Genomic DNA, 25,613 nt, shown 5'->3' on the forward strand with positions numbered 1-25,613 from the left:
CGTCCTGGCTTCTGCCCACTCTGCCAGTCCACAAGTGGGTACCTCCCCCGCCAGAGCTACATGGTATGGCCCTGAGTCAATGATTTCCGCGCCCCCCTTCCATTAGCCTGATTGGTATGTTCCATAGCTACCATTTCCCCCGCAACACCCCAGCACCGCCTATGACAGGCGCGCGACACTCGCACTAGGGGGCAGTCGAGCGCGAGGCCCGCAGTGACGTGCCATCCCCTACCGCTCATTGGTCGCTCGTTCTGGTGACGAAACAGCGCCTTTTAGTGCGTCATCATCGCGCGCCGCCCTCGCTGAGTTCAGGCGCCGGTTGCTGGGGCTGCCGGAAGCGGGGCCCTCCTCACCCGGAAGCGTTCCCCCTGGGGGTGACCGTTTCCAGCCGGAGCCGGCGGCGGCTGCACTCCGCCACCCGCGCCGCCTCATGGCCTTCAACTTCGGGGCAGCCGCCGGCGCCGCCGCCGCCAACCCGACCGGTGAGTGCGGGCAGCCCGGCGCGGCACCGGCTACCGGGGGGGGGGGGCGTGTCCGCTCGGCACCGGGTCTCCCCTCGCGGGATGCGCCGCTGGCCGCGGGGTCCCGCCCCTCCCTGCGCCCGCGGCCCCGCCAGAAGCGCCGCCCCGGCCCTTGGCTGGGAATGGGGCCCGCCTACGTCTCGCACGCACCCTCGCAATGAGAGCGGGCGGGTGGGCTTTGGTAGCGCTCCCCCCCCCCCCCCCATGGGTCTTGCCGCCTCTTCTCTCGGCTGGGGCTGTGCTTTAGCTCAGGAGCGCTCCCCAGGGGCCTCTGCATTTAACGGGGGGGGGGCGAGTCAAACCAGTCATTAAGAAAACAAACCCCGGGATGTGTCTTGAACAGAGAACGTGCTGCCCCGAGATCATGAGGAGTTTAGTCGTGATTAACTAGGAGCTAGTGTACATGGTGTCCTGATTTGCACTCATTAGGGGTGTGAAACGTTACTTATCAATGTAATAGGGATGTAATAGTATAGTATACAAGCAAAAGCTTATTGGTTAATGCTGTGGACGACATGCATTTCCCACTCTCCCTCTGCGGCCCCCCCCCCCCCAGTACATTTTTAGCAGGCTGGCCAGCAGCTGGCTCAGTCTGGCTTGCCAGGAGTCCAGGACCTACCCCAGCTGTGTCTCCGCATTTAAAGTGTATTAGAAGCCAGGCAGGCATGCAACCGGGCTCTATTTCAGCTCGCACTGGGTCTAAGAGCGTGCATACACACTGCACCACCCTCAGACGGGCTGCTGCCACCCCGTGCTGCTGCCTCTATCAGTGCAGGGCGACAGGTAGGGAGCTGGTTTTTAAACCAGCTGATACAGAGGCAACAGCAGCTTGCACTGGCTGCTGGCCCCACCCCTGTGAACTAAAGAATAGTTGAGTAACTGATAAGAAATCGTGAGGTTAATTAGCTATTCAGTTAACCAATATTTAACATCACTAAAATGTAACTCTGCAACCGCTAAAATCATAGTAGTTACACATGCTGTGGGCTCTGCCGTATGAAGTTTAAACAAGCTTTATGTTGCAGAGGCTGCAGCAAAGCCTCCCAGGAGTGCAGCTGGCAGCCCTTGTCAGCCCAGCTCCCAGGGAAGCTTCGCTGTAGGGTCTACAGCTAGCTCCCCAGGAGCCAGAATATAATCTGCAGGAGGTGGGGGGAACTGGGTGGTGCAACATAGACAGGGGATGCTCTGACTGGCAGGCTTGGGCAGCCCCTGCCAGAGGGTTAGGAGTGGAGGAGGGAACTGAGCAGGGCCCGCCACAGATCAGTGGTCAGGGAGCTGCTCCAGCGCCTACCAGTTACATCCCTAGACTGATTAGTCAGAACAATTGTTAGATAAGTATTCACAAAAATCTTGTGTTCAAGCTCTATAGTTTTGTCCATGGAAGGGGATCACACTCCCAGCGCTGAGAGCTATGCCCCTTGTGGAGGTAGCTTTTCTAAAGTGCCAGGAGAGCTTTCTCTCTTTGCTGGTGCCATGATCACACTGTTGTGGCATTTTAATGCCGCAAATGTGGACAAGGCCTTAAACTTCTAATGCTTTCTCTGCCCTGGTATTTATCTTCACTTCAGAGGTAGCTCAGACTCTTGAGTGATGCTCCTAATCTGGCTGTCCTCCTTACCCAAAAACCTCTCACCTGACTGTGGCTGTGTTTACACCCATGCTAGCTAGCTAGTACTAGGGTACAGGTTAATATCTGAGTGTACGCTCAGGTTGGTAACCCACCCATTTTGCAGTGTATACACAGCCAGGTGTATACACTCAGGTGCTGATAATTCTCCAGTGCCTTCCCAAAAGTCCTCAGGTGTGCACAGAAACACACAGGTTCTTCTGCAAGTCACTGAGGATGCATCTACACAGCATCCTAAACTTGAAATAAGGTATGCAATTTGTGCTATGCAAATTGCATATTGTATTTCGATTGAATTTCAAAATAGTATATTTTGAAATTTGGCACATCTACACAGTGCCAAATTTCGAAATAATGCGCTATTTTGAGACATCCCTTAGCCATTGTGGAACGAGGGTTACAGGGGTGCCAAAATACCGCATCCAGTATTTTGAGACCTATCTCAAAATAGTGTGCGCGTTCAAAAGATGTGGGATAGCTATTTTGGGATACTTCCTATATCCTGAAATAGCCCTGCTGTGTAGACATACCCTGAGAGAGAATCATAGTGATTCATCTTAGTGCACTGTTGAGAATGCTGGTGTACAACTCTAGAAGTCCTAGTGAGTACAGTACCAGTGTAGACACAGAACGAACATGCTTGAATATAGGTTTGGAGTAAGCTGCTCATCACCAAATTAATTCTGCAATGAAGATATTCTCCTGGAAAGTTGTACTGCTTTAGCTACACTGGTTGTTCTAGCTAGTACACTTAAAATGTTACAACTTCCCTAGTGTGGACTCTGTTACACTGGTGTACGCTTGCTTTTTACATGTACAGCTTTTCCCATATGGGAGAAGGAATAACTAAACCAGCATGTCACTGCTAATGTAACTGCATCCATGCTACACGTTGTACAACTAATAGCAGAAGAAATTGTGCCTCTGACATTGTTACATGACAACCTTTCATTAGTAGCCCAGGCATGGGTAGGGTGGGAGAAATATGATCGTTACTTGTATTTGCTTTACATTTGTATCTGTTAATAGCATCGGTTGAAATAGCAGAAAACTTTTACTTCACTGCTCTGTGCTTTTTAGTTCCTTAACTATTTCTATCTTTCTTGTCCCTGGCTATGAAAAACAAAACAGATTTTTGCTTCAAACTAATGCTGCCTGCTTTCTTTCTGCTTCCTGCTCGTTAGGATTTGGTGGGCTTGAGACTGCAAACTCCACTGCCAGTGGGTTTAATTTTGGGGGTTTCGGATTAACTGCCAATCCTGCAGTGAATTTTAATATTGGGAATTTCGGTGTTTCCACTACCTCAGCACCACCATTCAATTTTGGTAACAGTCTGGCAAGTGCAGGTAGATAACACACACTTGTATGTAATGAATGTTGATAGCAGTGGTCCAAGAATTCTTTTCAGAACTCTGGTATTCAAGTTTAAAATTTTCTTCAATACTTTTTGGATAGCCCAAACTAGGGAACAAAGCTTTTAATAACTTGTATCAACATTTCTAAACATGACTTCAGAAATACTTCCACTAACTTTTGGAGTTTTTTCATACAAATCTGGTTAAATAAAACAACTTAGTCTGTCAAATGCACATTTTCTCTAAAAAAACAAACCATGGTTTCCTGCCAGTCTAAATCTAAGTCTTGGTTATTTAGCAAAAGGCCAAACTTACTGGCAAACTGTAATTTCAATTCTTTGTTCAGTGGTCATATTGAATAATTACAGAGTAAATATATATAGCTGCATTTCCTTTATATTCTTGGACTACTGTAGTCATGTTTTTGTCTTTCCTATGTCTGTTCATTGGACTTCAGTTGGTTATCATGAAAGCACTGCACTTTGTTTCGGTGGAGAAACAAATTTTATACGATCAGCACAAAATCCTTAGCCCTTACTTTTTGTCTATGTTCAAGTACTGCTACCTACTCATCTGCTGCAACAATGCACAGATGAAAAGTTGTATTTAAAAGATGCTCTAGCTTTCTTGTTCTCCCTAATGTGGATGTGGTTATGTTGTGAAGGGTATCAGCAATCCAGTGTAAATTGGTCAATTGAGTAATCACGTTGATTTATTTTTAAATTTAGAGTTATCTTTTTACTTGAAAATATTTGTGCCCTGTATTGTATACTCTTTCAGGGTTTTCCACTTGTGTAGGTTTAGCCCTCAGATCTTGTTCTTGCAGCTGCTCGTATAGGAAATTTATGCATTCCACAATCTCATCTTTTTTTTGTATTACAGCACCCATGTTACTTTCGTGCACCTGAGAAATAATGTAAATCGTGTTTAACTGATTTTACTCTGGTACCAGATGCTCATAAATTACCTTTTCTAATGGATAAAGGCTAAATTGAAACCAAACTTAAGATAATGTTTTCATTTTATTAACAGTTTAATACTACAGTTAAACAGTTTTCAAGCAAAGGTATCAAGTTGGCCAAAGTACAAAATTACCTAAAAAAAAATATCCCATGATCTGATATTGCTTTCCGCACAGTTGATCATTACAGTGTATTTGAAGCTGTGGTTTATCATTGGAAACATCTTTCACCCAGTTACATAAAGCTGATGTTCTGAATAAGTGACAAGAAAATCTGACTTAAAAATTGCCTGGTTTAAGTTTCATTGTGTGCACACAGGGATAATAAATCTAGTAGATTTATTACTAAAACATGGCTGTTTTGATTCTGATATAAACTGTGTTTTGATATACAGATATGTCCATTACCCATGACTCTGTTCATTTGTTGAATCATGCACACTATACTGTTTGATATTGATTGCTGATTGTTGGACATAATTTTGCAATTTTAACTAAGACTGTATAACTGCCACTTAACTGCTTTCCTGCCATGCATAACATGCCATTTCAAGTTGACTGTTTCATTATACTAAGGTGGTTTTTTTTAATAACATTTAACTTATAAAATGGCTTTACAACACCTTGTCTTTATAGTGAACTCTTTTAGTTGGGATTCTGTGAGGTGTTATTACTCCTTCTACTCCAGCTGTGTATAGGAGGCCACTGTGGGGAGACTAACAAGTTTGGGCTGTGATGCTGTTGTTTTCATCTGACCTAAATGATGTAGTCTCTGCTTTTCTACTGCCTGGCCAAGATCAGGAGTAAGACAAGAGTAAGGATCTAAAATGTATAATGGGATGGCTTCTTTAGGATCTGTTCAGGGAGAATTTCTATCTTTTGTCTAAGAATGCGGATTGGAATTTTGCTTTTGGACTCTTAATGCTCAGGCTGTCCAAGTCTTGACAGTAGAATAAAGTGTATTTTTCATCTTTTGTTCTCTAATAAGGTGGTGGTTACTTTCACACATGTCCAGATCAGAAACACATGCCTGAACATTTTTAAATTTAATAATTGCGGTGCACAACACATCGAGTTACCATGTTTGCAGCTGGTACAGAACACCACTGCTGGCCTGCAAGGGAATATTAGCTGCAATGAGCTGCTTAGCCCCTTTTTGGGTAAATGCAATGGCTTTCTTTTTGATTCTAGATGAAATTCACCATTTTTCTCAAGGCAGGACCATGGACTCTGGAGTTTGCTGCTCTTCCCCCCAAAAAAGGACTGAAATGTCTGAGTTTGCTGCTCACCAGCAAAGTGCAAGGATCATACCTTTTTGGTTTTTGCTCAGTGGGTTTGATGGGTAACTTTGGGTGGTGGCCAATTACGTATTTAAAAGGAAATTCTGGGGAAGAAAAATATCCATCATGCTTAGCTGCATTACAATATATCAGTAGAAATAAATGCTGTCCACTTATCTCCTGGTTACTGCACCTTTATAGTTGGGTGCTGGGGACATCTGAACTCTGACCAAAAGTAAAGTCAAAGAATTTCAGTAATACCCAAACAAACATGAAGAAATCGGAACAAAATGTACAAACTAACTTTCCCTCTCCACTTCTTTTCCCACCCAAAACCTAAGAAAACTCCGCCTTCTCTCAGATTTGACTAGTGAGGGATTCTGGTGTATTAAAAGATGAGCATGTCTTAATCTTAAAGTGTCTTGAAGACGACCTCCTCCCATATCCCTGAGGCAGCTGCAACAATTGGAAAGTAAATCTCTCTGCTTGTGCTCTTCATTCCCCTACCCATGCTCCCTTCTGTTTGGTTCCTTTTTCCTCCCAGATATGCTGTTCAGCCATCTGGTCCTCTTTCCCTTTGCTGCTACAGACATGCTACCTTGTTTCCAGGACCTTGTTCTGCTGGTGGTGCCTCCAAGTTCCTGTGGGCCTGCTCCTGTTTCTTTCTACTGTTTTGTAGAGGTCCTTAGTAGAGGCATCTCTAGCTTCATGTTTTCAGCTGCTTTTACAGACTCTTATGAAGAGCCTGAACACTCATAGAAACCACGGTAAATGGAGAAGATACAACGCTATATGACTAGCTAGCTCTTCCCAGATCCCAGTTTGGGAACTGCTGACTTATATTTTCAGCCTCAAAAAGTAAATCTTCAGGCATATTTGCTGGACTTTATACAGTCAATTCAGGTGTTGCTAGATCTTACAGATGTGTAGACCAAGGCATATCTGAAACATTGCAGTTATGTACCAGGTAGGATGAGAGAACAAAAACATGGTTTGGACTGTGAAATCCATATTCAGAAGGAAAGTTTGCAATTTCCAAATATTTCCGAGATGGAAGAAGACTGCTCTTTGCTGTTGATAAAAGACTAATCTCTTGTATTTAGCCAATTAAGAATAAAAGATACTGATTCCCTCCCTCCTCCCCCCACGTAGTCATTCATCTTACTGACAATAACTAAAAGACTTGACTGGATAGGATTGAAAGTACTGTCTTGTATTCATCCTGCTGTCTTGACCAAGCAGTCAGATGGCACAGTTGTAGCTGAGGAGATTCGAAGAGCTGTTATATAATTGGATGCTATCAATTTACTGAGGACAACTCTGACTGTACTTTTGAACCGAGGGGTATCTTAAATATTGGCACGTTAAAGAGGTTCTACTGTGTGACCCTTTAACTGTTCCTTTCAAGAACTGAGCACTTCCCTTTACATTGTAAACTATTCTGACCGATCCATCCTCCTAACAACCTGTGTGCCACACATCCTGAAATCTGATCTACACAGACTCATTTGTGCATGCAGAGACCAAGGAAAGCCAGTGGAATTCCACAGGAGGGACACTCTCTTTGCCACAAGGGTGTGTTTTATTGACAAAAAATAAACTTCACAAAAGGAGAACCTGTGCAACATTTAATCCAGAGTTAAGGCCGTTTTACCGTCTTTGTGTTCTTGCTCATATGCAACCATTGTATGCAAGATGCTGAGTTTTCTCCACATATTTCTAGCTCTCGTTTATATTTTAATTAAATTCTTTGATATTAGAAACTCACCACCCAATCCCAAATATCCAGTTATTCTGTAGAATTAATGTGACAAATTAGGGTACTAGTTATAATCTTCTGTAGCTAGGGAGAGCATATCTAGGACCGAACAGCATTCTTGGTACATGGGGAACTTAGTTAACTAAAGCCTAAGGGTTTTGTTTGGTTTGGTTTTTTTTTTCATATCCATAGGTTACTCGTCACAAGATAAATATGTATTGCTTTCTTGTTCCCCTCTTTCTCCTGTTTACTTTATTGTCAATAAAGTAAATAACTATTGTCAGAAAAATTTGCTTGTGCCACAACACATTCATCTGTCAGCTTCTCCTTTCATAAAACTCATTGCGTTGATATGTGCAGTTTATCATGATCTACAAGAGATTGATCTTTGTGGCAAAGCTACCTTGTTTATATCTGCAATTTATTTCCTAGGTGCATTTGGAGGATTTGGGACAACTACCACCGCTCCTGGGTCAGCATTTAGCTTTTCTGCTCCTACCAACACAGGCACCACTGGTGAGATACCGTCATTCTGAGTGCATATTTTAATTAAGAAATAAACATAGCATCAGCTTTTTAGATGTTTTATTTGTTCTTGCAGTTTGCATGTAATTTATTTTAATCTCTGATTTTTCCCCCCTCTCCTCTAAGGACTATTTGGTGCTACCCAAAACAAAGGTTTTGGATTTGGTACTGGTTTTGGCACAGCAGCAGGAGCTGGTACCGGCTTAGGTACTGGTTTAGGAACTGGTTTAGGCTTTGGAGGATTCAGTACCCAACAGCAGCAGCCCAGTAAGTACAAAGACTTGTATTTCTTTTAAAAGCTAATGTTAGTAAGCAAAACATCTCTTGCGCCTCACTCCTGAGTAATCAGAATATTGGCATGGGTATACTTGTGAGTAATGGGCAAATAATAGAACATTCTAGCAACCTAACATATTAAGCTGATGTTTTGAGCTCCCAGAACTGTTAGTGAAGGCTTTCCAGATCTCTGCCAGGGAATGGTAGATCACAGCAAAGATTTTAGTACCAGATGTAGAAAGTCCTTGTCTAATCAGTCATCACTCTTGCTCTGCTTCACTTAGCCTGTCACACTGCCAAATGTTCTGCTTTAGGAAAGAAAAAGGACTTTTAGAGAGGAAGCTGGTCATCCTGTGACCATTGGGAAGGGAGTGTAAGAATGCCCAAGCCAATATATATTTGGTAAGAAGCCTTCTAACTTGCTAGGCTGGGCCTATTTTGCTTGGTGTGCATGCACCAGAGTCCATCCTTGTATAGACTGAAGGAAGCCAGGTATTACTCCCACCGCATCAATGGGCAAAGTGACTGTCCCCCTCAGATTTGGGGTATCTAGTTGTCCAGGCTTTTCTAGAGGCCGATTGCTCCTATTAAGTTAGAAGCTCTCATCATGAGGAGACTCCATTTCCCTTAGAAATAGAAGCAGTGGAACACAAGAAGTTCATTACAGTGAACACTGCTGCACCCTTCTTAGTCTCTACACAGAGCACCAGAGTCTGAAAAAGGGGATGAGGCACCTAAACCTCGCCCAATGCTAAATTCACCTCCAGACTCTACATAGCCTTGGCATTTTAATGTGAATGCTTAAAAATTCACTGTTTGGCTGGATCCACACATTAAGTGCCTCTTGCTGAAATTGCTACAGGTTGCTCCCTATCCCCATGGTTCCTCTCCTTCTTCCTCTTCCCCCCCCCCCCCCAAAAAGAAAAGAAAAGTTACCTGCTATTTATCTTACTGATGCTGTTCACTGTCTACAAGGGGTCTCATAGAAGAGATGGAGGACAAGGGTTCTTTAGAGCACCCTGGACAGTGTTTTCCTCTTTCACTATAGCACCCAGATACCATAACAACATGTCTAGGGGGGACCTTTGCTTTTCTTTAGGCAATAGAGCTCTGTATTGTTTTCTGCAGAGCAAGCTAAACCTTACGGTAAGGTAGTTCTTTTCCAGATTTAATATTGCCTTTCCAAGAAAGATATCTTTGGGCATAGCGTGAGCAAAGAGTGGATTCCTGGTCTCATCTAGGAAAGATGCTGAGTATGGGCATGACTTATCCAAGGATCTCTCTAGACACAACAGAAATTTCAGCTTTCTATTGACCTGCAAAATATATAGGTTACATTCCAATGGCATTTGGCTTTTCATGCCTCATCTGAAAGAGAACAAAAGAACTAGGCTAAACTCTTAAGAGACATTGCTATGCCATTCCCTAAAGGATCAGCCCACGGCAAGAGACTTGCTTGCAGTTCATGGATGCTTGGGGCAACACTGCCTCTGAACATAGCTCACTTTTTGTAGTGACTTATGGGTACTTTATAAAGTGAATTATTTTTCTCCCCTGCTTCCAGAAGCAGTCACATCTCATCTTCCTTCCTTTCCTCAAAAGAGGGAGTCAGTTTATCATCAACTGTCTATTTCAAAACCAGGCAATGCTCCTTTTGCCCCTGTGTGAAAGGTTTACAAAAGTTTGTTCCCTTTATTTTTTTGATCTCTTAAAAAGTCCAGGATGATCCAACAAATTCTAGATAGTGGGGCATAAATGTATCAAAAAGGAATCCAACACACTGGTGATCATTTCAGTCAGCCCAGGAGGCATTTAGCATCTTCATTACAGCATGCATATTTCCACAGCCCCATTATAGGATCCCTCAGAAATATCAGTGCTTCACTTTGGGATCTCCAGGTATAGTATTGGTCCCTTCGTATAGTATTGGTCTCTTCTTTTGGTTTAGCATTGGCACCAAGAATCTTTATAAAATTGATCGTGGCAGTGACAGCATTTTGAGATAAAGGGACTAATGACAGATTTGGCTTAAAGAAAAGTCAGGATATGGAGAGCTCTAGGATCTGCTGACTGCTTTACTATGTCACAATACACCTTTCAGCTTTTAATGCATTCAAGAATGGTAAAATTGGTAAATACTTTAAAAATTGAATGTCAGACAGTTCCATCGTCACTTTTGGGGTGGTATGATGCCATTCAGAATCAAACTTTGTGCTTATTTACTCAGAGTTCTTGGTGTCCCCAGAAATGCACAAGAAGCTCTAGTTTGGTATGCATTTATCAGTTTATCTTTCTTTCTTCCTCAAGAACTGTGTTTTCTATGTCTGATTTTTAGCATTAGGCAGTTTGTTCAATCAGCCCTCTCAGATACCGGCCCATTCCAATCAGCTGATAAACACAGCCAGTGCTCTTTCTGCTCCCACGCTCTTGGGAGATGAGCGAGATGCTATTTTGGCAAAGTGGAACCAGCTGCAAGCCTTCTGGGGAACAGGCAAAGGATATTTTAACAGCAACATTGCTCCAGTGGAATTCACGCAGGAAAATCCATTTTGCAGATTTAAGGTACGATATTTCTGGTATTTACCTTCTAAGTATGAAACCACATATTACATTATTCTCCTCCTAGTATGCATGGTATAGAGTTCTCTGAGTGGTGTGCTTGCTGAAAATCTAGGTCCTGCTGAAGTAATGGTAGGAGAATTAAGGTCACTATCCAAGATGAGCACTGATCCATTAGAAATGCATTTCTTCTGATGCCTCATCATTTAAATAGTAACACGTGAAATTATCTTTCAAATAATTTGTAAGTTTTAGAAGATATGACCAACCTTTTTTCTTTAGCTCCAGAACAGTAAGTTTGTTGTTCTCTGCATCAAAAGCAACAGGAGAATGTTTCTTACATTTTGCTTGCTTGACATTTTGGTAGTCCATATTCTCTTCTGCATGAGCTAGATTCAGGCTAGCTTATTCTGATTGATCTCCCCTGCTTTTATCTGCAGAAGTCTTTAAGCTCTTTTTATGTCTTGTCACAGTTTCCAGTTCTGCTGTGTCAGCAGAGAGTTATAGGATTCCTCGTCCTCAACAAAGCGGATGATACTTAGTCTGTAGCTGAGCTAGAGTAAATAATGGACACACAGACCATAATAAACCTAGCTTTCTGTCCATGTTTGAGATACTTCTCTAAGAGATGCAATTTTTATTTTAAATGTTAATGTAGTTTGCTGCATAATTTAGGCTAGTTTTGACCTATACGTCACAAAATATTACAAACGCTCTAAAACTGAACCTATGTATAGCAAATGTATAAAGGGGTGTAAAACAAGTTGGCCGATGTTTGGCTGTCTTCATAATACATTTTATGGTGCAGTCTAGTAATGGGACAACTTGGCACTTTTGACGAATCACTTTAATATAGGTATCAATTCTAAAAGGCTTGCACCCAACTATAGGAGGAGAGTGCTTTTTGTAAATTACACAATGCACTTAATCTTTCTCATAAATTTAGCTTTCCATTAGTTCTGGGAGATGCGTTTCTGTGCTGTGTATTCAGTCTTATTTCTCCTAGGGCCTTGAATATTGCCCTGAGTTGATTCAGGCTGTGGACTCTTTGTGCCCAAGTGAAGTGGCTTTGAGGGAACTCTTGCTGAATCTCATTTGACTTTTTTCTAAGCACCTGCTGACACAATAGTTGTAAGTGCAACAATGCATTGAACGACTAAGATCCATTTGTATCCCCTCCATAAAATTTGCTCTTTGCTGTGTTGTAGCTGAGAATCAAGAGAGTTCAATGACATGCCTGGGTGTGCTAAAAAGCAGTGCATTATACCTTAAACCATTACAACACCTCAATGCATGAAAACAGTTGCTCTAAAGCAAGTTGAATAATACTAACTCATTATTTTCCAAACTGTCTTGCAGTCTTTGAAAATTACTATTGTTATTGTGTGAACAGAGTTTCTTTGTTAGGATATTGAGCTGTGTCAGCCAGAGTGTGTAATACTTAGTCTAACTGCAAGTTTATCCCGAAGGATAAAGAGTGGTTATTTTAAAAAAAATTGAGATTTGGCATTTTAAAACTCTATCCCTATCCACTGAGATGGAAAAATAACTGTCTTGGGTGTATTGGACTTCTCAAATGTTATGTTGTCATCTGCAAGATTTCAGTTTCATTTAAGCCTTACATCTATATAAGAACTCTGTACATACGCATTGAGTTGTATTCCCCAGTATCTTCCTACTCCACAGAGTAGAGGTTGGAAGTGATGCAGTTGTGAGAGATGCTCCTATCATTGTGGTATCTTAGCAAAAGTGTCCTAGGTAAGACGTGGGCGGTAACTGTCCCACTTTACTCAGTACTGGTGAGACTTCAACTGATGTATCCAGTTCTGGCTGCCACACTGTAGGAAAGCGGTGGACAAACAAGAAAGCCCAGAGGACAACAATGCAAATGAAAAAAAGATTTAGGGGACTCAATCTGTGTGGAAAGGTTAAAAGAGCTTGGGCATGTTTAGTCTTGTGAAAAGAAGACTGAATGAGGGACCTGATAAGTTTTCAAATATATTAAGGGCTGTGAGAGATGGTGATCCAGAGTTCTGCATATCCACTGAAGGTAGGATGAGAGGAAATGGGTTAATCTGCAGTAAGGCAGATTTAGGTTAGAAATCTCTTAGTATCTATCTGTTTGGGTAGCTAAGCACTGGAATAGGCTTCCAAGAGAGATTGTGGAATCACAATCATTGAAGGTTTTTAAGGACAGGTTAGACAAAGAGTAGTCAGCGATGATCTAGGTATACTTAGTCCTGCCTCAGCACAGAAGGATGGACTAGATAACCTCTTGAGGTTCCTACATTTCTGGGATTTTTATCTCTTTACACTTATTTCTATATTACAGGGTTTTTTTAATACCAACTGTAACAAGTCATAATCACCTTTCCTATGTTTACATTTGCATTTTAGAAAATGCATAAAATCCTGTTAGGTTTAATTCAGCTCTCAGTCCTCAGTCATTAACAAAATTTCTGTTGTCCAACCTAGAATCTTCCCAACAGTCCAAAATTTCTCAAAGGCAGAGAATGGATACTTGTGAAAAATTACCTTTTAAAAAACGTAACCATTTCAAAAGCTACTTTATTGATAGCTCAACAAATGCACTTCTGGAAAGTGGGAGGGCATGTAGCACCTTTGCAATTATTCATATAGTGGTATTCTAATTAGAATTAGTCGGAAACATGCCTTAAAGGGTGCGGTCTGACATGTTATAAGCTCTCTGAATGTTATCCTCTCCTGCACCCACATCTTGGTGTGTCCTGCTTTCAACTGAATCTTTAACAACATTCTGTTTGGCTTTTTCTACAGGCTGTGGGCTACAGCTGCATGCACAGCAACAAGGATGAAGACGGCCTGGTGGTTTTAGTCTTCAATAGAAAAGAAGTAGACATTCGAAACCAGCAGCAGCAGCTAGTGGAATCATTGCACAAAATTTTGGGAGGAAACCAGACCCTTTCAGTCAATGTAGAAGGTGTTAAAACAATGCCAGATGACCAGTATGTGAATATCTTATTGTGCTCTATTGCTCCCTTTTCTGTGTGTATAGTGTGTTGGTGTTTAAAGTCAATCTGCTTTGGTACAGATTTTCTATTGAAACGCCTTTAAGAGCCTTATCTCAACACTGAACTACATGTTTAAAAGTGTAATGTTTGTATTAATAGAGGACCATCTGTGTTCTTCAACAGTATCCTTTTCTTTGCCTACAGGTTTTAGCCTATTCTGTCTCTTTTTCTTTCCATTCTTTTTGATGGATCGCTAAATTCAGTGTCTTTTTCTTGGTTTATTTGGCATTCACTAGGGATGTTAAATTTTGATTAATTGGCTAATCAAATAGTCAATGCAATTTTGCACTGACTATTTGATTAGTCAAAAAGGGCGCCTCTGCCTTTGAAGTGTAGCAACAACCCAAGGGCTGTTGCTACACTTCAAAGGCGAAAGCTCTGCAGGGAGCACGGGGCCAACGGGGGGACTCAAACAGTCCCTCCCACTGGCCCCGTGCTACCCGTGGCGTTTCAAAGCAGCAGCACAGCATGGAGCCCAGGGTCTGGACCCAGGCTCCATGCGGCGCTGCCACTTTGAAGCACCTCACCCTTCCTCCCACTTGCTGCCTCTTTCTGATAGTGGTAGCAAGGGGCCGGGGGAAGCGACTAATTGTTCACATCCCGAGCATTTACATCACCAAAGAGTCCAGCAAAGTTCTGGGAATAGACTTATCTTGTGATTTCTATGCTCAGCAGCAACACAGGAAAATCAGAGATTTGTGTGGTGGTTGGTTAGCATGACTGGTTTAAATGCACTAAATATTTTCTAGAGCAGAGGGCATTCCCCACTAGTAAGATACGTAAGGTAGATGGCAAATACCAGCCATCTTGTTTTACACCTCTTTACACATTTACCGTGCATAGATTCAGTTTTAGAGCGTTTGTAATATTCTGTGACTTGCAAGTCAAAACTTTCTGGGGTGCCTGTCAGGAGCTGGTGTGCAAGGGGAGCCAGTTTAAAAATCAGCTCCCCTAGTGAACCAGCTGCCTGTCACCCCGCGCTGCTGCCTCTGGTTTAGAGGCAGAAACATGGGGTGGCAGCAGCCTGTGTCCGTGGTGGGTCAGAGCTCCCCCTGGACAGAGATTGCTGGGGAGGGAGGAGAGGCTGCTGTGAAGCACCCTCTGTCTACGGTGGGCCCAGGTTCGCTGTGCACAGGCAGCTCTGTGGCAGCCTCCTATGCTGCTGCCTCTGATAGAGGCAGCAGCATGGGGGGAGGGACAGGTGGCACCATGGAGGTGGGGGGGGGGGAGGAATGAGAGTAGTTGACAGGATTAACTGATAAGCCTAGGTTTATCGGTTAATCTTATACTCAGCTACTCGTTTATAAACCTAGTTTGTAATTCTGACTCCAATGCTCACTTTTTTCTGTTTGCTATATTAGTCACCAGTAAATATTTTGTGCTTTATTTAATTGACTGGAATGTATTAATTGAAAATAATTATGCTGTTCTGTTTGTCTCTTGGCTCCAGGCTTATAATTGCATTTCAGTTGTTGTTTCTGTAAACCATTAACTGTTCTGGGGTTCTTGTATTCTGATTTTCTTCCCGTTGCATTTGCTTGTTCAGGACTGAAGTTGTTATTTATGTTGTTGAGCGGTCGCCAAATGGCACTTCAAGAAGAGTTCCGGCAACAACCTTGCATGCTCATTTTGAACAAGTCAACATAAAAACATCACTGCAGCAGCTTGGAGTTACCCTTTCCATGGCCAGAACAGAACTTTCTCCAGCACAAATCAAACATCTTCTACAGAATCCTCCTGCGGGTATGTTTTAGAGTGCTAAAACAGTTGGCAAACAAACCTTTCCATATTCTCCCAGACACCTGGAGAACAAGTTACTTGGAATTAGATTACTTTTAATCAAAGGAGTTTTAGACTGACATTACTTACATGCCTATCCCAAATATTTCTAACCCTTCCAACAAAGTTTTTGGTTCAGTTGATGATACAGTTATGGAAATATCTAACTAAATAATATTACAAACCAAGCTGTAAGGGTACGTCTAGACTATGGGTTTTTTTTTAAAGGAGATATGCAAATTTGGCACTAATTTGCATATTTTCCGATCGCTTTTTCAAAAATGAGTTTTTTGAAAGTGAAAGTCTGAAGTATTTTCTGGGGAGAAAAAACCTTTTGAAAAACCCCATAAACCTTCTTTTTTGGAGTAAAAGTAGTTTTTTCGAAAGGGTGTTTTTTTTTCCCAAAAAGACCGCATCCAGACTACTTTGCTTTTTCGATAGTGAATCTGAAGTTATGCAAATTAGCACCAAATGTGCATATTTCCTTTAGAAAAAAGTAGTCTAGACATACCCTAAGAGTTTTAAACTAATTTAGTTTATCTTGTTAACTGCTTTATTGAATCCAGCAAAATTTATATGCCAGGACAGTAATGTTTGCTGGTAAAATAAATACAGGAAGGTCCTGTATTCTTACTCCTCCCAACTTCCCTTGAGTGACTCAGCTAATACATAGCAATACACATGCATAGACACTAGTTGTATGCCTTTGGATGTGTGCAAAAGAATAAATCCCTCTCTTGTTCACTTGCATTATTATATATACACTTCTGCGTAACCTAAAGAGAATAGTCGTATCTCTTTCTAACTTCACTTTATGCAAATTAATATACCGAGTATGCACCTTAGCACATTATCTTGGATAGGTAATGCAGCCTAATGGTGATGGCACAGAGCTGGGAGCCAGGACCTCACAATTCAGTCCCGACCCTATATGGTTTTTGAGTAAATCTCATTCTGTTTCCTTGTTGTAGAAAATAACACTAGTCTGCTTCGCAAGAATGTTCTGAAGATGAATTTATAGTAGGCAACCAACAGAAAATATTTAATGGCTTTATCTGTCTTTGAATTCCCATTTGCCAACTCAGCAGCAGCGATGGTGCCAAATGAAGTCTTTCCATTGCTGTGTCTTCTAACAGCTTCAGAGCTTATTTAATCATTAAATTGCTATATAAATATTTATTAATATGCTGACACTAATTACTGGCAAAGTGACATCCCGATTGAACTCATAATTTTCCAAAGAAGTCCTGTGTGTGTGTGTGTGTGTGTGGATGATTTTAATAGTCCTTGGTTTAACACACAAAGTAGTTGCTTGTATGGGTTGAACCTCTCTAATCTGGCACACTCAGGACCTGACCGCTGCTGAACCAGAAAATTTGCCAAATCATGGGAGATCAGTATTGTCTAGCACAGGGTTTCCCAAAGTGTGCTCTGTGGAGTCTTGGGGCTCCATGCAACGGGTTCAGGGGCTGAGAGAGAAAATATTGACAGTTGTGTATAACCCTATTATTTTGTTACTAATTTTCTGATAATTTTTTTTACCCAAAGAAAAACAGAGAAAAATAGAATTCCAAAACTTTGTCTATTTATTTGGATACCTATTGAATTGAAAATCACAATATTCTCATGATCCCATGGCTGAAAAAGTTCAGGAAACCCTGGTCTAGCGGCATTACCAACACTTCCACTGCTTACTGGACCTTTAGAAGACATGTAGGGGTAAATTAGAGCTAAACAACAGCACAGAACATTGAGCGCCAGGCCTGGAGCCTATAAACAAACTTTATGGGACCGTGGGAAATTTGGCCACATCCATGATGAATGTCCATCGAGCTGGACCACGGATGGTGTTAGACTAGAGAGGTTTAACCTGTACTGCTATTTTTATATTCCTTTTGGACCAGATTTTGGTGGTCTCCTAACAACAGTAAGGAACCTTTTTGACACTTAATTATTTTAATCACCATTTTAACTTTCTACTGTAAGGCAGTTTGACAACTGTTCTTTGGCCCAGATATTTCCATACAACCTATCTCTGAGACTTTATAATAAACTGAATAAATAGCTTAATGATTCATCTTCAGAGCTGATTTCAGCGTGGCTCTTTCACTTGCTTTATTAAATCTGATCACTTACCTGCCGTGTGATGTGGGAACTTTTGAGACCTTCCATTTTTCTTTTGTAGGTGTGGATCCTATTATCTGGGAACAGGCCAAAGTAGATAATCCTGATCCTGAAAAGTAAGTCTGGTTCTTTTTTGTTTTGTTTTCTGTGACCATGAATCTACTGTGTGAATTTAGCCTGATAAATCAAACATTTTCTAAAATAACTTTCAGATAACTTTTAGGGCAGTGGGTCCCCAGTGCGGTGCCCGCGGGTACCACGGCGCTCGCCGGGACATTTATGTGCACCCACCTAGTGACCAGGGCTGGCCCGAGCCATTCTTGTGCCCCGGGCCCTGGGTGTGCGGTGCATGTGCGGCCCCGCCCCCGGGCGCGCAGCAGCCCCAAAAGGTTGTGGACCACTGTTTTAGGGGATATCTTAGGATTACAGCTGTGTAAGGTGATAACTATAGGGTAGTGATGAGAGGATGAACAGAGAATCATACAAACCTGCCTTTAGTATGTAAGGGAAAGAGAGAGAGAGCTCACTCTGACCTCTGCAGCCCCTTTCTTCCCTCTCTCCTGAACTGTTCAGTTCTCTGGAAGCAATATCTCGAATGGTGCAGAGTCCACTACATGTGTACAATGTAGGCAGCACCCCTGAAATTGTTTATAACAGTGTAAACTTGTGTCACAAAGGCCTGTGGGCTTGGGGTCAGAAGTCGTGTCTGATTTGAGGTTGCAAATGGCAAAAGGTTATGAATTCTTGCTGTCAACGTCTGGAAAATCTCTTGTGGCCCCGTTAGCGGAATACCCTGATGGGCCACAAGTTGCCCTCTCCTGCTCCAGCACGTATGTTAATTGTTTGGAGCTGTTAGCTCATTGTACCTGTGGATTCCAAACCAGCACATTTCGCTTATGTAGTTGATATATAAACAAATCTGGGAGTGCTGCGTAAGTTGTACATGTGTAGTGTCCTCTACACCCATCTGTCTAGACTCTATGCTATCTCTGTTTATTGCTTCCAGAGAACTGATCAACCCTATTCTGTTTGTCCTGCAACTGTACATAAACACAGTCTCCTACATAGTCAGTAGAAGTGGTGAGGACTTTTGAACTTAGCCTCTGTGTTTGTTACAAGAATGAGAAGAGTTATTGTAATTACAGGTGTTATGTCCACATTGGCGGGTTGTTGCGCCAGAAGAATGCAAATGAGGCTAAGCGTGGAATATCGCTGAGCCTCATTTGCATACCTAATGAGCTGTCATTTTTGCAGAAGAGGCTCTTGCGCCAGAATGAGCTGTCTACACTGCCCCGTCTTGCGCAAGAAAAACCCTCTTGCGCAATGCCATTATTCCGGAAAATAATCAGCGTAGCGGCATTGCGCAAGAGGGTTTTTCTTATGCAAGAAGGGGCAGTGTAGATCGCTCCTTCTGGCACAAGAGCCTCTTCTGCAAAAATGGTATGCAAATGAGGCTCGGAAATATTCCACACTTAGCTTCATTTGCATACTTCTGGCGCAACAACCTGCCAGTGTAGACTTAGCCAGAGTCTTCAGTTCAGTAGTGTTTTGTTTAACTACAGCTAACTCTTGCATTGAATTATTAAATTCTTCTCTTCCTATAGGCTTATTCCTGTGCCAATGGTAGGTTTCAAAGAGCTGCTGAGACGGTTAAAGGTCCAAGATCAGATGACTAAGCAGCATCAGACCAGATTAGATGTAAGTGTTATCATCTTGCTACTGATCCTTTTGAAGATATTTGCAGACAATAGATTTAGTGCTTGAAAAGTGTGACACTCTTGTGGCCTTATAAACGCTGACTTCACCAGCTTCGTATCATCTGCAAACTTAATGAGCATACTCTGTGCCAGGACAGGGGAGATTGTCAAGCAAAAAAAATCAGCCTGCCCCGTAAAACCCTGGCAGCCCCTTGAAAATGGCTCGGGGGGGGCCTGCAAAGCACTGTTTAGGAAACACTGCTCTGCCAATATCTAAATAGTTGATGAAGATATTGAACAGAACCGGTCCCAAAACAGACCCCTGCGGAGCCCCACTTGTTATGCCCTTCCAGCATGATTGTAACCTGTTAACCATTCTCAAAGAGTAGTTATTATCTAGCCAGTTATGCACCCATCTTCTAGTAGCCCCATCTAAGTTGTATGTGCCTAGTTTATTGATAGGCAGGTGATGCGAGACTATCAAAAGCCTTACTAAAGTCTAGGTATTCCACGTCCACCACTTCTCCCTTATCCACAAGACTCGTTATCCTATCAAAGGAAGCTATCAGATTGGTTTGGCATGATTTGTTGTTTACAAATCCATGCTCTTGCGTATGATCAATAGATACTTCACACCATGCTACATGCTGGAGCTGAAGGGTTATAAAATAGTACCTATGCTTCTGGTTAATAAACAGCTAGTCTGTTTCGTATGAATATCTTTTCTCTAATCTGCTCCCTTGAAAGAGAAAATTGACAGTTTTGGGGCTATGATAGAGTCTAAAATTCCCATTTTTTTTTAGTTTGGGCATTTTCAAAAGTCTCCAAATTAGGCTCCTCACTCCTCCTGATTTCCGATGAATGGAGGTGCTTTAATATCTTCTGTAGGTCTCCTGAAAGTTCTAGCCTTAGCACCTGACAGAGCCTCAGTTTAGGGTGTCTGCATTAGACATGGATTCCCCTGGTGAACAGGTGTGCTGTAACTGCCTGATGAAAGCAGATAATTTGACTTTGAGGGGACACAAGTAAGCAGAGAATGGGTTAATGCAGGGGTAGGGAACCTTTTTTCGGGTGGGGAGCCAGCGACCCATAGAAAAATCAGTTGGGGCAGCACACAAGTGAGAAACAAACAAAACAAAACCAACCCTTGCTGACATGACCCCGACTGAGGGGTGAGACACTCCCCACATTCCCCTCACACACCAGAGCCTCGGGGGGCCCAGGCTAGTAGTTCGTGTGCTCCAGCCCTGTGGGGGAACAGGAGGGAGCTGGGGAGTCAGTGCAGGCTCCCCAATACTGAGAGCCACGCAGGCCAGATCCAGGCAAGCCAGAGGCCACGTTCCAGCCCCTGGGCCTTAGGTTCCCCACCCCTGGGTTAAAGGTACTGACAGAATAAGGCCTCCTCAGTTATCTAAATATCCTGAGAAGGAGGAACAGAAACCTTTCAGTTAGTTACATACAAAACAAAAACAGCATGATGGTGAGTGCATAGATGGGCTGCAACAGCCCCACTCATTAAACAAAGGGGGCATTTTGTCATTTTTACATGAACCTTTTTGCAGATGTTTTCAAATATGGCCCCTTTCCATTAGGATTGATCATTCTTTTGAAACTAAGGGTGTGAAAAATGAATTCTAGGACAGTCCTTTTACAAGCAGGAAAATCTTTTGTTTTTGAAAAGAATTTAAATTTGTGGATAACGTCCAGCTACAATGCTTTTCTTTCAGATAATATCAGAAGATATTAGTGAGCTGCAGAAAAATCAGACCACTACTATGGCAAAAATAGCACAGTACAAGAGGAAATTAATGGATCTTTCTCACAGAACCTTACAGGTAACACTGGCATGCATTAGATGGTTTGACCCAATGTGAATTCCAGGCAGCTGAATCGGCTTAATTTTTCTTTTAACAGCTCGACTTCCCCTTCCTGTTACTACTTTTCACTTTATATGAAAGTCTCCCTCTCCTGAAGATTCATAGACTTGACAGAAAAGCTGCTTAATTTCATGGAAAGTTGTCCTGTTGGAACGAGTCAGGTTTTGTTAACCCAATTTTAAGTAGTTTCAGACCCTGAAGCGGCCCTGACTCCTAGCAATTCTTGGCTCTTTATAAATTCCTTTCCCTACTGAAACTGAGATTACACAGTGCTGCCTGAAGCACAAATGTAATCTGAAATTACACTGTTTTTACACTCCCAAGAGGTATGGTTAAGATGATAATGGCTTGCTGGTTTATTGGATTTATTATTTTGTTTGGTTAACTAGCTCCTACCATTTCTGACAGAAGGAAGCTTTGAAATGCCAATCTCAGTTTGAGTAAAGTGGACAATCATCTGTTTTGCATTTTCTTTAATATCTGTAACTTGCTTTAAGATCTGGCAGATAAATTGTAAACTCTTTACGGCAGAGAAACTAAGACCATACAGGGCAAGAACCATGACCACAGCTGAGGGATGGGGCTTGAAGAAGGTGTCTGGGGTATGAGGACAAAGGGGGAGAACTTCACATTTGTGGGGCATCAGAATAGAAGATGGAATCTGACTGCAGAAAGCACCAGAAAGGGAGCAAGAAAGGGAAAATAGAAACAGCTGTAGATGCAGGTATGGGAAGGGAAATGTGGCAAATATCTTCCTTGTATCTAACATGCCACAAGTGAAGATGACGACTCTGGTTTTAAACCCCATCAACAAGTGTACAGGTACAACAGCACAACTCTGCTTTTGTATTTTACTTACAGCATAGAAATTGACACTGAGCATGCAAGTGACACAAGGTGGGTAGGGTAATATCTTAGGACTTGTGATGGTCCACTAAAAGGATATTGCTTCACCCACTTTCTCTCCAGTAGCCTGGGAGTGACATAGCTACAACACTGCATACACCATACAAGGCAGCCTTTAGATACCACTCTTCTGTTAGCCATCTGCAGAAAAATGTTTGCATTTATGCACATAGAACAAGCCTGTAGTCATTCCAAAGCTCACAACTTCAGTGGTTCCGTTTTCAGGTGTTAATTAAACAAGAGATCCAAAGGAAAAGTGGCTATGCCATTCAGGCTGATGAGGAGCAACTTCGGGTACAATTAGATACAATTCAGTGTGAACTCAATGCACCTACTCAGTTTAAGGTAAGTGAATTATAAAATCTTGCAACAGAAAATGGGGTCTTGGTCTCCTTATAGCTGTAAACTAACATCCCCAAAGCAAGGCTACTCCTATTTGTAGTACATGCTCTTTCATAGGAAGAATATTGACATTTTCCTTGTTGATTTGAGGTAGAAGACTTGCATGTTCTAAACCCAATCTTGGGGGAGAGAAGGACTTAAGTTCAAACTACAATGTTATGTAGTATTAGACTGTTCTACTGTACTTCTCAGCTTCACTTTAAGGGGGAGGAATGAGATATCTTAAAACAAGATAGTATCTTTCTCTCTTAGGCCTCTGGATGTCAGGGGAAACCTACTTTTCTGTCCTCATACAAGTGACTCCCATCTATTTTCAGGGTCGACTAAATGAATTGATGTCTCAGATTAGGATGCAAAATCACTTTGGAGCAGTTAGGGCTGAAGAGAAGTACTACATCGATGCAGACCTGTTACGAGAAATCAGACAAGTAAGTATACCTTGTGGAGACCTGCACGCAGAATTCTAGGGGCTGTTTGTTTGGATGGTGCGTAGCCTAGAAGTAAAAACTGTTCTTGTGAGAACTCAGTCATGTTTTCAGTAAGGAGTTCACAGCCCTTCTGGCATGACTTTTTAAAAAATGAGAATGCAGTCAACTTGGCAAAAGTATTGTAGGTTAGCTTGCAAAGAGTTACAGTAGTTATAGTAACTTAGTAAGGGGATTTTAGAGAGGTTCTAAATTCAATAAACCTATTATGATCTTTTATTCAAGTAGGAGACTGAGCTATAGTTGTGTGATAAATGCTGCAGCTGAAGTTCTTTCTTTAATTATTCTAGCATTTGAAGCAGCAACAAGAAGGCCTGAGTCATTTGATTAGCATAATAAAAGATGACCTGGAAGATATAAAACTAATAGAACATGGATTGAATGAGAGCATCCCCATCAGAGGAGGAGTCTTCAGTTGACTTGTCATAACCCATTGTTAGTGTATCAAATGTATTACTGTGGTTCAGGGTTCACTTCCAAAAGCTGAAACTGACCAGGTTAAAAAATGCAAATCTTAGTATAGGCTTCTCGGAAATTTGGTATTGGCTATAATCTTTTGGACGAGCAAAGCCTCTTCCATGATTTTCAAACCTGATGACCTTTGGAAGGTTTAAACTTATGAAGCTGTACATGCTTTAAAAAAAAAAGACTGAATCTGTTCAGATACTGTTCTACTATACAAGTTATGTACTATTGTACATTTTTACAATAGCATTGTTCTTCCATGCAATGCTAAGGGAATCTTTCAAGTTTTCATTTTTTTTTGCAGTGAGTAAAAACATGAAGGAATCTATATGACAAAATTATGCACACAAATAACTAGGCTGTTGCAAACTTGTACTTCACACTATAAATGTCTTTTTCAGATTATCTGCTAGGGGAAGTTGTGGATTTAGTGTCATTGGTGTAATGTGACTTTTTGGATGGCAAGGCTATATTTTTATATCATTTTGCTTATTTAGGAAATAGAATAAAATGTCTACTTTAAACACCGTCCTTTATCTTGTTGTCTTTTTTTATTTCTCAAGACTTAAATTGCCAAGAATGATCAATACTCTATATAACTTATCAAATACTGTTCTAGAAAAAATGTCAGGCACCCTAAGGTGACACTTTGGTGGCAGCTTTTGCTTGATTTCTTCTCCTGAATTATATTAGCACTACACTAGATACCATAACATATACTTCATGTGCTGTGAAAATTCCTTAGTGAATGCAAAATTTTACCACGAATTTGCAATGAACAAATGGTATATTCAACTGAGATACTATATTTGGGGAAGAAGATTGGGTAAGAGATCCCTTATTTTGTTGCAACAGTCATCTGGTTATGTAAAAAATTTTGACGCTGCATCAGTGGTGATGGGGTAATGAGCCGGAAGTTGGAAGCTAAACCCATTCAGACTAGAAATAAGAAACATAGTTTAGCAGGGTGATGAACCCACTGAAAGTAGGAGTGTGATCCTAGAGATGTGGCAGGTTCTCCAGGAATTGAAGTATTTAAAGCAAGACTGGATTTAAAAAAGGGGGGGGGGAGAGGGCTTCCTGCAAAAGTTAGTGCAAAGTTCCATGGCCTGATTTTATTTAAGTCGTCATAATAGCTCATTAATGCTTACTTTGGACCTTTAAGTCTATTTATTCACATACAAATCTAAAAACGCTGTAGGCTCTTGCTTTTAGACACTAACAACTTCAGTTACTGCAAATGTTCCCAAAGAATTCCACTACAGTGTAACCTTGCTGAGTGTCAGGAAGATCCAAGAGTTTAGAATAAATAATTTGACAAATTCCTTCCATTTCCTTTTAAAGTTCAACTTACCTACTGGGCCAGTGATAGTTCCCAAGTGGAACACTGCTGCTTCCTGGGGCAGTAACAGCTGCCATAGAGATGTCTAAAACATAGTTACTCAGTTCCTCTTCCCTACAAGTCTTCATAGCTAGAGGTGTGTTCTGCAGTTGGGAAGGGGTGTGGCTTGGGTTGACAGTCCAAGGCATTGCAAGTGGCAGTTCAGATGCTCTTACTAGCTGCCATCTCTGCTGTGTGGGGTTGGTGGGAGTTCTGCTGCTTTATCATCCCCATGCGATCGCTCAATGAGGCGGAAGGCCTCCAGGAACTCATTGAAATCTATGTTTCCATCCTTGTTGAAATCGATGCTGCGGACCAGGTCGCTGCTGCCATCATCTGTGAGCTCAATGTTCATATGGGAGCTGAACAGCTTCCACGTCTGGCGGAATTCTTCAAATGAAATGAGGCCTGCAGGGAAGAAATTTGCCAATTCAGTTGAAGAGGTAGCACAAGGCCACAGGGAGCCTGCCCCTTCAGCCGCACTGCACAGGAGCCACCTTCTGTTCCTGGCTCAGGCTCACTTGGACACTGAGGAAGTCAGTTAATGCATTGTTTCCCATCTATACACTGGTGACAACTCCATC

General features: G+C 41.9%; 2 protein-coding genes across 2 annotated transcripts in view; one reads left to right on the plus strand and one right to left on the minus strand.

Annotated features, from left to right (window-relative positions):
- The first annotated feature begins 315 nt into the window (after nucleotides 1–315).
- On the plus strand, nucleotides 316–24,176 carry NUP54 (nucleoporin 54). Its single transcript, XM_075929441.2, has 12 exons — nucleotides 316–482; nucleotides 7,936–8,019; nucleotides 8,155–8,295; nucleotides 10,640–10,866; nucleotides 13,660–13,847; nucleotides 15,460–15,656; nucleotides 17,878–17,932; nucleotides 19,421–19,514; nucleotides 21,241–21,348; nucleotides 22,522–22,641; nucleotides 23,016–23,126; nucleotides 23,474–24,176. Exons 1-12 carry the CDS (start codon nucleotides 431–433, stop codon nucleotides 23,600–23,602), a joined length of 1,506 nt encoding a protein of 501 aa, XP_075785556.2. The 5' UTR covers nucleotides 316–430; the 3' UTR covers nucleotides 23,603–24,176.
- Nucleotides 22,228–25,613, minus strand: part of PPEF2 (protein phosphatase with EF-hand domain 2) — a 35,195-nt gene continuing 31,809 nt past the window's right edge. Inside the window, exon 16 of the mRNA XM_089778130.1 lies at nucleotides 22,228–25,437. Coding sequence (XP_089634256.1) covers nucleotides 25,205–25,437 — 233 coding nt within the window. The 3' untranslated portion in view covers nucleotides 22,228–25,204. The remainder of the gene's footprint in view (nucleotides 25,438–25,613) is intronic.

This window comes from Pelodiscus sinensis, chromosome 4, assembly GCF_052426305.1.
Source record: "Pelodiscus sinensis isolate ZL-2025 chromosome 4, ASM5242630v1, whole genome shotgun sequence".
Classification (NCBI taxonomy): domain Eukaryota; kingdom Metazoa; phylum Chordata; order Testudines; family Trionychidae; genus Pelodiscus; species Pelodiscus sinensis.

Bases quoted from the DNA above. Each gene is read 5' to 3' on its own strand.
- NUP54 (XM_075929441.2), top strand. From the start codon at position 431: ATGGCCTTCAACTTCGGGGCAGCCGCCGGCGCCGCCGCCGCCAACCCG. The intron at 483-7,935 runs GTGAGTGCGGGC...TTTATTTCCTAG, and splicing joins CGCCGCCGCCAACCCGACCG to GTGCATTTGGAGGATTTGGG. The intron at 10,867-13,659 runs GTACGATATTTC...CTTTTTCTACAG, and splicing joins ATCCATTTTGCAGATTTAAG to GCTGTGGGCTACAGCTGCAT.